Below are 16,726 nucleotides of genomic sequence, written 5' to 3'. Positions count from 1 at the left end.
ATATATGGGCTTCGGCTGCATTGATGCAATTTATAAGGCGTATATTTGTAAAATAGAATTTCTTATAAACATATGCAAAAACAAAAGATCATACGTTTGAAATTCTTTGAAGTTGGTTGTTTTTTGATCTGCTACGCTTTTCCTATTTTATTTGAAGAGCCTTGGCTGCTGTAAGAAATCCGTATCCCACTACAAGAAACAGAGCATTTCCCGGCGCCAAAAATCACCGGGAATAACTCATAAAATCGCTGCAAATACTTTTTTCCAATGATTTTTACTGCGCCACAATATGTTCGTCGCAATTGTCTACTCAATTATAAGTTACTCTAGCAAAGTTTTGAACATAGCTGACTACAGGTTGGCTAAACAATAGACTAATAAAAGAGAGCTCAAGAAAGAATAGCCAGCCATCGGATTAACAAAAGAGATCTCAAGGAAGAATTTCTTGAATTTTACAATATAATAAAAGAGATCAAGGATATGTTGATTTATCATTACAAGCCTTTAAAATGTAAATGATTTTTTATTTTCAAACATAGTATATAGAGATCATGTCAACATTCTACAATTAGTAAAGTTTTTACTAAAAACGGACATTTATGGCATAAATACTATTTAGAAGGATTTTTTTGTCATAATTGTTCTTGTAAAAGCTCAATATTATCATAATAGTAAGTGAAATGGATGAAAACGAAAAACAGAAAGTTTTCCTATATTTGCAAGATCTCATTAGTAATAAGCACTGATCTCATTAGTTAATGTCGTGGGACGTTAATTCTCAGAATTTCTCTCTTAATTGTTTATTTATTTGCTGTCTTCATTATTTAACTCAAAGATCCAGCTCTAGATTTTCAAATAACCAACTTCCTTATTTACTTCTCCACATTAATTAACTCCAATATTGAAATCTAAGTTTTATAACAAGAAATTTGTGGATGTAATCTTGTGTATTTACTTCTTCACATTAACTCCAATATTGAAATCTAAGTTTTATTACCAAAAAGTAATGTATGTAGTCTTCCTTTTTGAGATGAAAAAAAAAAAAAAATTGTCTCCAAATTCATTTTGGGACGGGCTTTCTGTGACGAATTTGAGACAAAATGTTTTTGTCTCTAATTCTATCTTGGGATGAAATTTTGGTTTTTTGGGACAAAATTTTTCATGCCATAAAAAACCGATTCACTTGTAGTGGGAAGAAATCCCAAAAAGATAGCCGATGGTAGGAGATTGAACTATCTGTGACATATTATACAATGGAGCAAATTGAAAAGGTTCTGGAATTTTTTCCTTTAATGTGTTCAAAAGTACATATGTATTTATAAAAACTCAAGTCCTAAAACCAAAAAGTAAAAAGAAAAGGCATCTATTTTGTGAAATTTACTCCAAAAGAAGTATGAGATCTTGCAAAATTAAATGGTTGGCTTAGGCCATCCAGAAATCCTAGTTTTTTAAAATAATAATTCCTGATGGAATTTGTGGGGACTACGCCAAACTAAGGGAAGAAATCCCCTGATGTGGGCACAATGCCAGTGACAAAGTGGCAGTCAAGCAAGCAACGTGCGGCCAAGGTGGAGGTAAGGCAAGTAGAATGTTGTAGAGAGTCTGACATATGCGGCACAACACAGGGTGATGAAGGAAGGTTTGCTCGATACTAGGCAAGCAAAAGATTTGATGACAATACGAAAGGTGAGAAACAGGCAAGTACAAGCCCAATGCAAAGCTGGGAATACTCCGAGATAACACGGAGGGGCTCAGGAGGTAGCAAGTGCCATACCCAAGGCCAATGCTCCATCAAACGGCACAACAGGACCATGCTTGGGAAGAAGGAATACATACGTATAGGCCATATAGTCTTACCTCACTCAATCTCTACTATTCTTCAAGTCCAGAGGATAAATGGATGGGCGAGATCAAAGGTTTCTCATTCAAGCAAGACAATGGTTAGAGGAGATGTCAAGTTCTGTCACAACTGTAACTGGCATTCCTCCCATATAAAAGGCAATGGAAGATAGCCAACATCCAATGGCTTCACAGACGCCGAGAGCTTAGAGTCTTCATCAATCTAAGGATCGTCACTGCTTCACAACCATTAGTATTTAGAATACTATACAAGTAGGATCACTCATATGATCAATCATATTAGAAAGGTAGGATAAATTCTTATAGGTATGTTCAGGATTTGCGTATTTAACTTCTTGTCCCATTCTCTAATGAAAGTTCAAACTTTTCTCACTATATTTATTGATTACTTTAAGAAAATGATTTAAAGACGATGCAATTTAAAGTGACGTGCTTTCAACTTGCTTTGTACTCATGGGATCAGGCTGAATTTTTCCTGTACCATTCCTAAGCGGTACGCTGCCATGAGTTTCACAGGGTGGAGGGACTTTCGTGATGATCGGGGTGGCGCGTTTCTGTATTGGCTTCATATGATATCATGGGTAAACAATGATCGTGTTGATCAGGTGGAGTGTCCTTGTGATGTTTTGGTGGAGGTGTTCCTCATGTCATAATCTTGATACTACAAACCAAAAGGGATTCTATGGGAGGAGTCGAAGCTTAGTTAGTGCAAGTGGCACCCAAATCGAGGGAACCTAATGAAATATCAAGGATACCTATTATGGAGGAATTTTTGGAAGTATTTACTCATGACCTTCTAGAACTATCCCTTTCTAGGGAAGTCAAGTTCTCGATCGAACTGGAGCCGGGGACAACCCCAGTGCACAAGGCACCTTATAGGATAGCCTCATCAAAACTAAAGGGGTTAAAAATTCCAAGTGCAAGAACTATTGGCAAAGGGATTTATTAGCCCTAGTTCATCACCTTGGGGAGTGCCGGTACTATTTGTGAAGAAGAAAGACAAAACCCTTAAAATGAGTATCGACTACTGAGAGATATGTTAAGGGCTTGTGTGTTGGACTTCAAAGGCACTTGAGAGAACCATATATCACTCATCGAATTCGCCTATAACAATGGCAATCAGATGACTATTCAAATGGCCTTTTACTACGTTTTGTATAGAAAAAAGTGTATATCACCTCTTTGTTGGGATGAAGTTGAAGAAGATAAACTCATTGGACTAAAGCTACTTCAGAAATGAAAGATCAAGTCAAAATTTTATGGGATAGAATAACAACAACTCAGAGTCGCAAAACAGCTATGTTGATACAAGGAGAATAGACTTGACCTTTGAACATAGTGATTGAGTGTATATCAAGGTGCCACCTATAAAGAGCATGAAGAGGTTTGGAAATAAGAAAAAATTGAGTTCGAGATATATTTGGCCCTACCAGATAATGGAAATGATAGGCCCAATAGCATGTAGAGTTACATTGCCAGCAGAATACTAGGAGATACATGACATGTTTCACACCTCCTCATTAAGGAGAGTTTTGAGAACCAAAAATCACAAATAGTTAGTTCATATGAGATTTAGTTACAATCGAATCTTACGTATGAGGAAAAGAGCTACAACATCCCTAGAACACTAAGCATTTAAAGAAGTTTTATCCCTAATATTATAGATGTACTTAATAAAGTGTGATCAATAAATGTGGTTATTTTCTTAATTCGTGTGTATCACCTCAGTGAAAGGGGTGCGAAGGTCAAAAGACCCCACGACCCCCTTTAAACCACCAAAGTTGAGTCCAAAGGCTCGTGGTGGAATGGGTGCAGAGGTCAAAAGACTCCATGACCACCCTTAAACCACCAAAGTCGAGTCTAAAGCCTAGCAGTTGAATGAGCATGGAGGTCAAAAGACCCCACAACCCACCTTAAACCACTAAAGTCGAGTCCAAAGACTCGTGGTGGAATGGGCACGGAGGTCAAAAGACCTCACGATCCCCCTTAGTTTACCAAAGTTTAGTCCAAAAACTCGTGGTGGAATGGACTCAGAGGTCAAAAGACCCCACGACCCCTCTTAAACCATCAAAGTCAATACTAAAGGCTCACGGTGGAATGTGCGAGGAGGTCAAAAGACCTCACGACCCCCCTTAAACCATCAAAGTCAAGTCCAAAGACTTGCGATGGAATGGGCATGGAGGTCAAAAGACTCCACAATCCCCCCTTAAATAACCTAAGTCGAGTTTAAAGACTCACGGTGGAATGGACGTAGAGGTCAAATGACCTCACAACCCTCCTTAAACCACCAAAGTCGAGTCCAAAGACTCACGGTGGAATGGACGAGAGGTCAAAAGACACCACGACCTCCTATTAAACCACTAAAGTTGAGTCTAAAGGCTTGTAGTGGAGTGGGCATGGAAGTCAAAAGACTCCACGACCCCCTTAAATTACCAAAGTCGAATCCAAATACTCAAGATGGAATGAGCGTGGAAGTCAAAAGACTCCACAACCATCAATTACTTCCGAATAACGCGAAAAGAAGGCTAAAAAATAACCAAAGCAACAAATGGAAAAGCACAGCCAAACCATAAACAAATGATCATCTATCACAGGAAAGCAAGCTTGTCCAACACATTTTCCAAATATACCAAAATAAAATAGATAGACAAAAACAACAAATTTCTTATGAAGGGGGAGCTGCAGGAGGTCTCGATGGTGAGGGCACGGGCAGGAACATTTAAAAGTAACGTGGGCCACACGATCAGGAACTTTCAAAATCCCACACCTCAAATATGAAAAATATCCAGCGGGGTAAGGAGGAGAATCATCCTAGGAATTCTCCATGTGCTCCCAAACAACGGGGTAAGGAGAAAACAAATCAATAAATTTTTCACGTGCTGGCATGAAGGAAATTAGCAAGGTAACTAAAAGGGTTATTTGTGCCCCAAAAGAAGTAAGCCTTTGTAATAAAAAGCCTAAGCCTGAGGCTTAATGAATCAATTCCAATAATCCAGTAAGGCTACAGGGCCAATATTCAACCAACAAGCACATGAGGGATAAGGTGATAAGGAGATAATGCCTTCACCATTACTGGGAAGGTTATATCTTATCGAATCATTTGAAATTACAAGGGATTAGCTTGGCGATTAGTTTGTTCCTAATACTCATTACCGAATTAATGTGTTTATAAATAACACCCAAAGGTAATGCATAATGGGGATTGATAGATATACTTCACTATCACTTTCCTAACTTAGGCATCAGAGATCCTCTAGGCAAACCGTGTCGATCTTCTTTGTTGCAGGCCACACGCAGGGCCGGCTAAATATATAGGTTCGGGGGCATAAGGCTAAAATTTTGATTGAGGCTTTTTTTTAAAAGTAAAATTAAATATATTAATTTTTTTTATGAAATAAATATTTTAATTTTTATATTATATTTTTATTTAAAAATAATTGCTATCGTTTTGGAAAGTAAAATTACTGATTAAGATTTTATACCACATTTTCAACTAAGAACCGACTTAATCTTTATTATAAAACTTTTGATTTAGAGAGGATTTTATCAAATCTAGTTTACAAGACGTGCTTTAGACTCTTGGAGCCCTTGGGAACATGATTGTTCTCAGTTATTCTTTGATGTTCTCAAATTCTAATTTTTCTATCTCATTTCTCAAAATCCAATAAATCACTTTAAATCAAATTATTTCATTATTATTTACAGATATTATGGTATATTCTTAATATCCAAATGAGCCATATAAGTAATTATAATCATTATTGCCAATAAAGTTATATAAATAACCTGCACATTTGAAAAAAGTGGGCCCTTGCCTCTACAAAGGATTATACAAAAAAATTTTATGAACACTCGAAAATTAGATTTTACTATTTATAATTTTTACATTATATATTGAACTAATAATGACAAAAAAAAAATCTATTATTAAAATGAGAGTACCTAAAATAATTATTATGTGGGATGCTTTCAAAATTAATAATGACGTAACATTTATTTGATACTTTTAATATTCTCATTGAGTTAATTAATTTTTTCAATTAGATACTTTTTCTATTTAAACAATTCTACTTAATTTTTTTTTGGGCCTTCTTCCACTAGGGGTCTTAGGCAATTGCCTAACTTGCCTAATGAAAAGCCGGCCCTGGCCACACATGTGGTTGGAGATGTGTGAAACACGTCCCGAACATGTGTTTGATTGTTTTTGTTTTTATATTAACAAAAAGGGGTTAGATCAGCACAGATATAAGGTTGAAAGCTTTAAGGTAACCGATGATAGTATTACTATGTTTATCCAATCTGTTATCTGTCATGAGGGTCCTGCGATGGGGTCCAGCGATTTTTTATTAAAGCTTTGAGAGAGAGAGAGAGCTTTCTTAGGAAGTTTGTTTTCCGTGAAAAGCTTTGGTTTTCTTGGAACTTGGCTAATTAATCTCGTGTATAGCATAAACCATACGTACAGTCGTGCCCTCAGCATAATGGAAAGCAAATTCTTCCTTAGGGATAAAGCAAAGGGACGATTATACTTCGGTAAGAACACAAGACATCATGGTCACCAGGAGGAGGGCTACCAAGTCCTCTTCATGTTCTTCTTCTTCTTCTACAGATTATAAATTGCGAGATAAAACCATAGAGTGTATCTGCAGTGCCTGCTTACTGTGTTTTTGCTGCCCTCTAGCCGTTTTGTGGGGTTGCATCAAACTCCCATGCAAAATAGTATGGCATGCTGTGAAGCATATTCCAAAGCAATGGGCTTGTTGTGGCTCAAAGACGATGGATTTTGGAGGATATTCTTCATTTTCTGACATTGATTCTGATTATAACCAATCAAGAAATACGCAGACATCATGCTCTAACACTTTGGATGATCGATCCAAAGAAGAGAGTCTCATGACACAGACAGCTAAAGGGACGCTGGAATAGAGATTCTGGGAGGGAAGAATGTATGTGCCCACATTAATATTATATATGATTCCTCCAAAGTTCTCCAGGAAATTAATTCCAGCAACTTTTTTCTTCTTTCAATTTTCTGATATTGCATATGCTAGCTGCCTGATTTCTCATTGTATATACATTGATGCTGGTTTTTTTGTATCGAAAAATGGATGATCCAGCCTGCTCATAATCATCTGGGATTTGTTACTATTTTATTTTTTAATTTTTTTCTTGTAAGTTAAATTAGTGCCTCTAAAGTTCTCTTCTACAACAACCTCAACAAACTCCAGACTGGAGAATAGAAGCCACAATCAGAGATACAAGGATCATGCTTCAGAGTTTTGATAAATAAAAAGCAATCAAAATAATCGATGCGTGCATTCTATTGCGCAATGGGCTGCCTTGAACAACCTGTCGGAAGCATCCCCTTAAGAAAGTGCCTCAAGAAAGTACCCTTTATTCCTTATTAATTGTCGTAATTGTATTACTTTGTAAGACTCCTTTATTTTCTTAATGAATCCTTTCTATTTGCTGAGGAAAAAAAAAAAAAAAAGGTTATCTTCTACTGCTTGAAAGATTGAAATTGGAAGGTAAAACAATAGTACTGGTAAATGTTCTGAACAGTCGAGCTTGACGTTGCAAGAAAAAACTGAAGAGGTGAAAGAATAAAACTGGTTGTCAAGAATGGGATTCGAACCCATGCCCTTTCGGACCAGTACCTGAAACTGGCGCCTTAGACCAACTCGGCCATCTTGACTTGTGTAATTCTTGCCTCATTATTTTAATATTCATCTAAAAGTTTTATGCAAATTTTTAAAAAGAAAAAAAACAAAAATTGATATTTTTTCCGTTAAACTTAAAAGTAACGTACTCCCGAGGATTTAAAATCTAGAGCTCATCGTGGGTTGGATTTGGGTTGACTTGAAAAATGCCTATAAAGCAAGTATGGGCCACCATTAACTTGAGGCCAGACAAAATCCAACATTTGCAGCATTTCATTTAAATATATATATATATATATATAGGGATCCAATGTTTAAGAATTTCGTAAATAGTCACTACAAGAAAATTGTTTATTTCAATTATTTTTAATGAAAATAATTATTTCTTATCAAAATGAATCTGTTTTATTACAAATAATTCGTCACAAATGCTTGTCTTTCTTGTAGTGAGTATTAATATAGTTTGAGTTAAGATGTTTATTAGATTTTGAAAAATGAGAGAGAAAAAATTGAATAAAATCTTATATAAATAAAAAATTGTTTAAATATTATTTTTTAATATTAGTTTTGTTTTAAAGTTTGATAAATTTGTATTAAACCACAAAAACTATAATTAGTTAATTGAAGTGCTAGTTGAATATTGGCACCGGCCACCATTATATATAGAATTTGGTGGGTGTGAAGCGTCAGCCCCAACTGAGCTCATGAAGTCAGGAATTTTGCATCAGAGACAGTCACAACAGAATGGTACTACTGGATGGATTTGAATGCCTTTAATTTTTTTTTTTCTCAGGCACAGTAGCAAAATGTGCTTAGCTAGTTCTGAAAACCATTTTGGGACATGAAATGATGAAACATGCATGTTTATATTTAATTAATCCCCATTAATAATTGACAATTGTCTTCAAAATAGATGCCGGAATGGATAGAAAATATTTATATTTAATGAGTAATGAATGCTACGTATAGTCGTGAAATGTGCAAGTGCCGTGCAATCGTTTTGAAAAAGACTATGGTTTATTATTAAAAAATTATTTTTTTTTTCACGTCGATTTCGCATTTATTCACTTTTTTTAAAGTGATTACGTAATACTTGCACATTTATAATTGTAACTATCATTTCTCATATTTAATAGATCTCCATTAGTGCAAATGTGTTGCATTAGGAAAAGACATCCATCTGTGTACTTGATGGAGCTTCAACTAGCTTACAATCTCTACCATTGCTATTGTTACATTTGTATGGTGCAATCATCTCTTTTTTTCATTTAGACATTAAAGCATTCTTTTTCACAACCTCGGCCTTTTGGAACTGAAAAATAGGTAATTGCACATATGTTCTAGATCACAGATTATGCAAAGGCAAGCTGTTGTGCTCTTGGCTACAAGAAGTATAGAGAAGAACAAGAGTAACAACAGTGAGTGCATGGTTGAAGGCTTGAAACAGCATGCATCTCCATGAGAAACAAGCTTTGTGCAATCAGAACAACTATTACAGAGACTATATATATATAATAGCAGTTAAATAGATGATCAGTAATTGGCATCCTATGGCTTTTTCTCTCTTTGATCTTTCGGGGAGGCCGTTGTGTAAGAATAATGGTAGATATATTTAAGAAACTCATCCACCACAGGCTGCACCGCATTCGGTAGCACAACCACCTCCATAATAGTACTGGGTATCAGATGCAGAAGCTTTTTCCTTCGAAACACCATCAGCACAATTAAAGATTATGATGGAGATTAGAGAAAGAGTAATTACCAAAGCTGCCCAGAAAACTAGGACAGCACCGACAGTACTGTTATTACTATTATCAGCAAGTACACGGCCTCCATCCAAGAAGTTGATAACCTCTCTTAGTTCCCTCACCATCTACTTCTTCACCTTCTTGATCTCTGGTCTGGGGTTAATGGGTTTGCTTTTAAGGAAGTGAGCATCCTTCACCACTTAGCTAGGCTTCTTATATAAGCTACAAGGTGAAGCCATTACCCATATATCCTCCATTAACAATTAAGTGGAATCCTCTTCTCTCTCTCTCTCTCTCTCTCTCTCTCTCTCCAAATTCTTATTTAGAAAAAGAAAAATATAAAAACTTTAATATATACAATCTGTAGTTATTTTTTATTTTTGTCTTTTAGTAGGTGGAGTTTATGTCATTCCAAAAATGTAATGTATTGGATCACTAGTGTTGTAAGCATATATAGGGTTTATGACGTACTTCTGGTATATATTTGTCATAGAAATGAATTAGAGAGTTTTTATAATCAAAAAATCTTCACAAACTCCTAACACTCCACACTCTAGATTATTTTTAATTTTTATTATTTTTTTCTTTTATCAAATATTTATTATATGAATAATGAATAGAAAATTTGAAATAATTTAAAAAAAATAAACTCAAAAAAATTTTAAAAAAAATATTAAAAATTTAAAAAAATATAGAGTGTGGAATGTGGTGGAGGTTGTGTAACAAAGCTCTTTTATAATATGGATGAATACGTACAAATAGCTCGAGATGATTAGTAATGCCATAAAGATAGCTCAAGATGACTAGTAATACTACAGAGAGAGTAATGCTAGTTACGAGTCTAAAATATACAAGTTTAAAAGAATGTATGTTCGTGCATTCTTTTAAAGCTTTCTTATAATATGTCATGAAGAAATTAAAGATTAGGGTAGTTGTTTTTAATTCTCTTCTTCTAGCTAGTGGTTGAAGCTTGTCTTTATCATGTGTACGTACGTACAACATTAATATATTACTATTGGATGAATATATATCAGTACTTATACGTACAAGTTTAAATTCCAAATCTCTTTAATTCCCATCTTTCGACTCCTCCCTATATATATATATATCTTCCTTTTATATATAACTTTTATGGTCAAGATCTAGTACTTTCTGTGATTCTCTTGAATTTCTTGCACCAGAATTGGCAGGCAAAACCACGAATTTAGACATGAAGAACAGTAGGTCAATATTGCCACTAAATAAACTATAATGGCCTCTGGGAATTAATACTGATATTCATTTTTATATCCCACTCTTTCTTGTCATAAAATGGATATATATATGCATGTGTGGGTGGAAACCTCTATTATTACATAGAAATTGTCTTTTAGATCCATTCATGAACAGCAGCCGATCATGAAATCATGAATATGATGGTGGTGGTGGTGGTCTTTGTTATAGGTCAGTCTATATACTGATCGACTCAGCACTTGGCAATTATATCAAAATGACCCACGTGTTTTACAACGACAATAATTCAAGACTTTAATTCCATGATCGATCTAGATCTTCATCCGGCCTGGGGGAGGCTGGAACTGGTCCGATATTAGAATCTCTAGAATAGTACGTAGTACTGTTCCATATGTCAGCTGGGATTTAATATATATATATAGTTATTGGCAAAGTGGAGTTCTCTTGAAGCCTGCAGCTTCTTTCCGACAAAGAGAACAATAATAGCAATAAAGTAACATTATTAGGTCCGGTTGCAAGTTTGTGGAAACCAATAAGGAATTGGTCATGTTAGACTTCATGCATGTATGCACTTTTCTTACATAAAACAAAATAAAACTTGTCGATCACATTCAGGACTAGTACTGCAATATCTTTTTATGCATCATCCGTGATGATTATAACACCTTAAATGTAAAATTCAATTCATTATTAATTTTGCAAGCTATTATCCAAAAGTTTGACTTTTAGATCAATGGTTGGGTCTTTAAAAATTAGTATCAAAGCAGAGACCATGTCACAAGTTCAAGTCACGGAGGGGACGACCTAGCTATAAACTGCCTTAGTACTATGTATAAGCATAGTGCTATGTCATTTACTACTGATAGATGATTGAATCCGTCAAAAGGGAAAGAGCTACCAACAGGTCAGCATCGATAGAGTGGGCCGCCGTGGATGTCGGATTCAGAAGCATGGTGGAATGTAGGTTTAACTAAATTAGTATCCAACAGTCTTAGAGCTTTTAAATCAATAGTTAAGTCTTTAATATACTAGGGTTCGGTTCACCGTACCCAAGATCGCCAAGAGCATAATTAAAAAAAAGAAAGAAAGAAAGAAAATTGGAATTCTTCATTAGCTGTTGGAGTACTGCATGTTGGTGCTTTTGAGGTGATCCACGCATGCTGCACACAATCTTAGTGGAACAGTTGAAGATTGACCAAGCCTGTGATTCCCAAGTACAAAGAAAGGACTATTATGCTATTGAATTATTATTGGAGCACCACATCAGGTGCATCCATGCTTGGTCTTTCGCTGCATATGCTCATGGTGATCAACATTTGTGCATTCGTGTGCTGCTAATTTTATGTGTACTCGTTGATGGTCGCTTCTGTGGCCTAGGAGTCTCCTGGCCCGCACAAAATCTGAGCAAAAACAGGCTCAAGATTTTACACCGAACTCTGAAGTTGAGCAGATTTTTCACTGCCCGAATATTAATGTTATGGGTGCGTGCTACTTGATTGCCCTATCTTGTGAAGTACTGTTGAAATTGCATGCCATGCATGATTCCACTTCATTCAAGACTGCACGGTTTGGATACACAAAATATCTCATCTCATCTTATTTTATCTTATCATTACAACTTTTTCAAATTCTCACACAAAATATAATAAACAATTCAACTTTTTCAAATTTTAAAATAAAAATAATACTAAAAAATTATATTCTAACAATATTATATTCAACTTTTAATAAAACATATCATCTCATTTTATCTGAACTGCGTAACAAATGAGGCCAGCCCTGTTTGGATTCAGAGATGGTTTCATCTCTTCTCATTTCATCATTTCAATTTTTTTAAATTTCTACACAAAATATAATAAACAATTCAACATTTTCAAATCCCTAAACAATAATAATATTAAAAATAATATTATAACAATATTTTATTTAATAACTCATTTAAATCTATCTCATTTCATTTCACTATCTAAACCAGCCCTTTTCATGTCGGAGACGTATTCTAATTCTCTAATGCTTTCATATATAAAGTGAACAATCTCCATGGATTTGCTAATGATTCTCTCTGATCTTGATCTTTTCATTTGAGAGGAAAAGTAGATCTTTTCACGATCTCCATGCCTGCTCCAAGTTCAACCTGGCTGTAATGAGACATATCCGTGCCTAATTAATCACAAAAATTTCAAGCTCATAAAAGGGAATATAGCTAACACAGTGTTAAAGGTCTTGAGGGTATATATATATCTTCATCCTTTCTTATTGAATTATATATAGACAAGTAATGGGATATTCCTTTCTTTTGGTTTCATCTTCCTTGTCCATAATTAACTACTGTCCTACATGTAATTACACAAAGCTTTCCATCTCCATAAGAATATATATATATGATGACTTCTGCTAGCTGCTGTTATAATCATTTTTCCTTTTCTTTTACATGGCCCCTGGGAATCTTGTTCAGGAACTTTGAGTCGAACGCATTGTATTTTCCTTTCACGTTTTCGATAGCTTCTTCAACAAAATTATCTACTTGGTACCGAAATTTATCGTACAGGAATGGCAGTGTTTCCATGCAAAGAAAGCCTGCAAATGAACACGACGATATGCAGCCAAGAATTAGAAGGTCACCAACTTGACAATAGGCCGGGAATTAAAGGAGACAAAGTGCTTACCAAAATAAATGAGATTCAGAAAGCTGAAATATGACCCAACGACTGATAATATATAAAGAGAGAGAATTGCCTGAAAGACCAGTAAAGGGAGACGACCTTAAATATATTTTAGTGTAGTACTAGATAGCACTGAATTAATGGAGAAGAAGTACTGCTGTGTTTAATCTTTGTACCGAAAGGAAACGTCGTAGATCTCTTTCATATGCAATGTTCAGGAGCTTTGGCAAAAACTCGTTCAACACTGTGAGCAAGGTGGAAGCTACTTCTCTGAATTCAGAGTACGACCGCAGCAAAGGATCGTGGATATTGGGAGGAATCGTCCTGAAGAAATTTAATGAGTTGAATATATACTTGAGAAAGATGCATGGGATAGAGAAAGGCTATTCGTCATACAACTCTCTCTCTCTCTCTCTTGCAAGATGAGTTGAATATGACAGATCAGTGTATGTATGAAATCAGCAAGAAATTAAGAAGTCCGTACTTACCAGTTGAAATTATCATGAATGGAGGTCCATATGAAGAAAACGAGCATGGTGGTGATGATGATGTGACAGAGGAAAGTAACCAGATTGTACTCAGCAACTTCGAAAAGAAACCATAAGACTGTCATCCCAATCAAAAGTGCAGCTGATACAGTTCTAGAGGATTCGTTGCTCCACAACAACACATCTGCCACTGCAAATTGGATGTTCTAATTTAATTACGAGGGTCTTTGATCGATGGCCCATTATTGCACTCATAATTTCCAAACACAAATCATGAGTTGGAAGCTGATATTTCAACTTTGATAGACTGGAAACTAAGCTTTCCATCCCCATATTCTTTTGTACATTCTTAAATATGATCGAAGATTATGTTCTTAACTCATAAACCCAAACTAAAATGGAACAGGAATGAAATTCTGATACTATTATGTTTCATAATCTCATCGATCCATTGTCGTCGAGATTGACTGCTTTCATGCATTTGTTAAGATATAAAATAAATAATAAATTATACATCTTTCCATCAGTTTAAACTTGTAGGATAAGTAGTGATTACGTATGGTATCAGAGCAAAGGTCCTCAGTTCGAATCCTAACTCTACACTTTATTCCAATTAATTAAATATTTCAAGTGTTGAGCCACCTATTGTGGGGGAGTCTAGCCCACGCGTGAAGGTGAGTATTAAGATATAAAATAAATAATAAAATCTACCACTTCCTATCAACTTAAACTTTTAGAATAAGTGGTGATTACATAGTATTATTTTAATTACTATGCATTAATAATCAACATTTGTCAAACAGATGAACATATAGATTGTGTTTTTTTATGTTTTTCTCCACAAGAAATGCATTAATATGATCAGTGAAAGAAAAATACTGTAATTTTTCAGAGGTTTTTTCATGGAACTAGAATGGATATATATAGAGACAGCACCTTTTCCTCCTCCGAGCGCTTCATGTACAGACCTTCCACCTAGAAAAAGATTTGAATGTTGTACATGTGCCATTGTTTTCCACATAAATTAGCAGTGTGTAAGCACCGCTGCTAATATTCTCTCCATTTAAGCTACCATATATATATATATGTAACCTAGGGAGGGGTTCTAAGCTTGATACTGAAGTAAAGCTGCCATAAAGCAAGGAATGGCTTGGGACTTCGCTCTCAGGGAATTACTTTCCATGCCCGCCACATCTTTTACGTACATTCTAAATTAATTCACTGATTAGTTAACCAAGCGTTTCATAACCTGTTCAAGCAATCTATTCCAAATTGTAATTAGAGAAATGCTTTAATTACAAAAATATTTCATAAAAATAATTAATAAATTAACATGGCCTGACGTGCATGGTAAGTTAAATTGTAAAGTTATTTTTATTGTAAATTAACTAGATGTAACATATCATATGAGTCATGTCAATTTGTAAGTTTAATTTTATATGATTTATTTGTGTCTGTAGCACTTCTCTTGTTAGTACAAGTGTGACACTTGACAATACTATATTGAGAGGCTCTTTTATCTTTAGTTGATGGGCCCAACTAAGTACGGCCCATATGGGAGGCCCAATGAGTTTAAAAGGCCGCAGGCGTATAATACACTTGCCACTATGAGATCGCATCGCCTAATAGGATTAATATGGTAACCGTCGTCAATCAAAGATATCTACTCCTAAGGAAATAGCTAGATATTTCACCTCGATATGTTAATCATTTTCTCCTTAAAAGTAAATTTTGAGAATTTGATAATCGAACCCGAGATTTAGGAAAATAACTAAACTATCATTATCAGCAGTAATCAACATCTATATAAAGCGCTAACATTAGCAGTCAAAGGTAACTTTCTGATCCCTCGTTGCAAGGCAATACACATATATTTCTAACTTAGGTATCGAAAGTGCACCAGGCACACTGGCCCGCCATATTTTCTTGTCACATGTTAGTAGTCGAGATCAATTGGTAGTGAAACACATCCAAAACAGTGGCTTCATCTGTGGGATTTGTGCAGAATTCCAAGAGGCATCTCAACGTGGTTTTCACATGATTATTACAACACACTCCCACACAACCCTTGACTAGGAAACCTCTTCCAGAAATATGGAAGCACGACTTTTAGAGATGGAAAAACAGTTGAGGAAGATGATTGTGGCAATGGAGGCTCTCTAGCAAGAAAACGAGAGCGTGAGACGTAGGACTGAGCAAAAATCTAAAAATCTGACTCTAAATTCGACTCCGACAAAACGGAGTCAGAGTGAGATTTTTTTTTTTTTAATTTTTCAGCAGAATTCAAAGTTGAAGGTGTTGCTGGACCGACTCCGACTCCGATCCGATCCAGCTCCTACTTTGCTTTTCAACTCCGATATTGTACATATGTTATAAAAATATATATTTATCTATATATTTATCATATATTCTAGTATAGTTATATAGTTATATAACTAGAACTTATATAGTTAAATTCAATAATATACTAGTATGAGTTAATATTTATAAAACAATATATTTATAATATAATATAAATAGACTAATGATAGTTTAGTATATATAAACATTATAGTATTACTACTATACATAATCAAGTATAGAAATAAATTAGACACTGGTATTTAAATAAGTCTAGTATAATAAATTATAACACATATGCTAATTAACTGAAGTATAATAACATATAATTAGGCACTATAAAGTCTAGTATATAATTAAGATAGAAATAAGTTAGACATTAGTATAATAACATATAATTAGACACGAAAAATAATATGTAATACTATTGTATGATAAATATGTAATTAGACATTATAGTATAAGTCTAGTATCAAAATAAGTTAGATATTAGTATAGAAGTAAATTAGTAGTGAATGATTTAGTTTTAGTTTTAAATGTTTTGGAAATTTTGAAATTTGAAAGGCAACAATTTTTTTTTAAATAGGCTAAATATAAAGCTAAAAAAAAGCCCAAAACTAAAAGTCCAAATCCGATTCTGACTCCGACAAGTGGGAGTCGAAGTCGGATCAAAGACTACACAAGCTGGATTCAGAGTTGGAGTTCAGATTTCAACTCCGACAAAGTCGGACTCGGAG

At 34.8% G+C, this 16,726-nt stretch overlaps 1 protein-coding gene and 1 non-coding gene across 2 annotated transcripts; both read right to left on the bottom strand.

Annotated features, from left to right (window-relative positions):
- Positions 1 to 7,471: 7,471 nt before the first annotated feature.
- Positions 7,472 to 7,552, bottom strand: TRNAL-CAG. The gene has a single exon. It is a non-coding gene; the product is annotated as a tRNA-Leu (tRNA).
- A 5,160-nt stretch (positions 7,553 to 12,712) lies between these two features.
- LOC108998299 (reticulon-like protein B9) lies at positions 12,713 to 14,688 on the bottom strand. Its single transcript, XM_018974822.2, has 5 exons — positions 14,586 to 14,688; positions 13,650 to 13,839; positions 13,338 to 13,485; positions 13,165 to 13,234; positions 12,713 to 13,075 (listed from the first exon to the last, which is right to left on the bottom strand). Exons 1-5 carry the CDS (start codon positions 14,668 to 14,670, stop codon positions 12,909 to 12,911), a joined length of 660 nt encoding a protein of 219 aa, XP_018830367.1. The 5' UTR covers positions 14,671 to 14,688; the 3' UTR covers positions 12,713 to 12,908.
- Positions 14,689 to 16,726: the final 2,038 nt, after the last annotated feature.

Source organism: Juglans regia, chromosome 6 (genome assembly GCF_001411555.2).
Source record: "Juglans regia cultivar Chandler chromosome 6, Walnut 2.0, whole genome shotgun sequence".
NCBI classification, from domain to species: Eukaryota; Viridiplantae; Streptophyta; class Magnoliopsida; order Fagales; family Juglandaceae; genus Juglans; species Juglans regia.
This window is presented reverse-complemented; position numbering and strand designations above follow the sequence as displayed.

Excerpts from the sequence above, each read along its gene's own strand:
- LOC108998299 (XM_018974822.2), bottom strand. The coding sequence starts at position 14,670 with ATGTGGAAAACAATGGCACATGTACAACATTCAAATCTTTTTCTAGGT. Across the intron at positions 13,486-13,649 it reads ATTCATGATAATTTCAACTG|GACGATTCCTCCCAATATCC; the intron begins GTAAGTACGGAC and ends AAATTTCTTCAG. Across the intron at positions 13,235-13,337 it reads ATCTACGACGTTTCCTTTCG|GCAATTCTCTCTCTTTATAT; the intron begins GTACAAAGATTA and ends CTGGTCTTTCAG.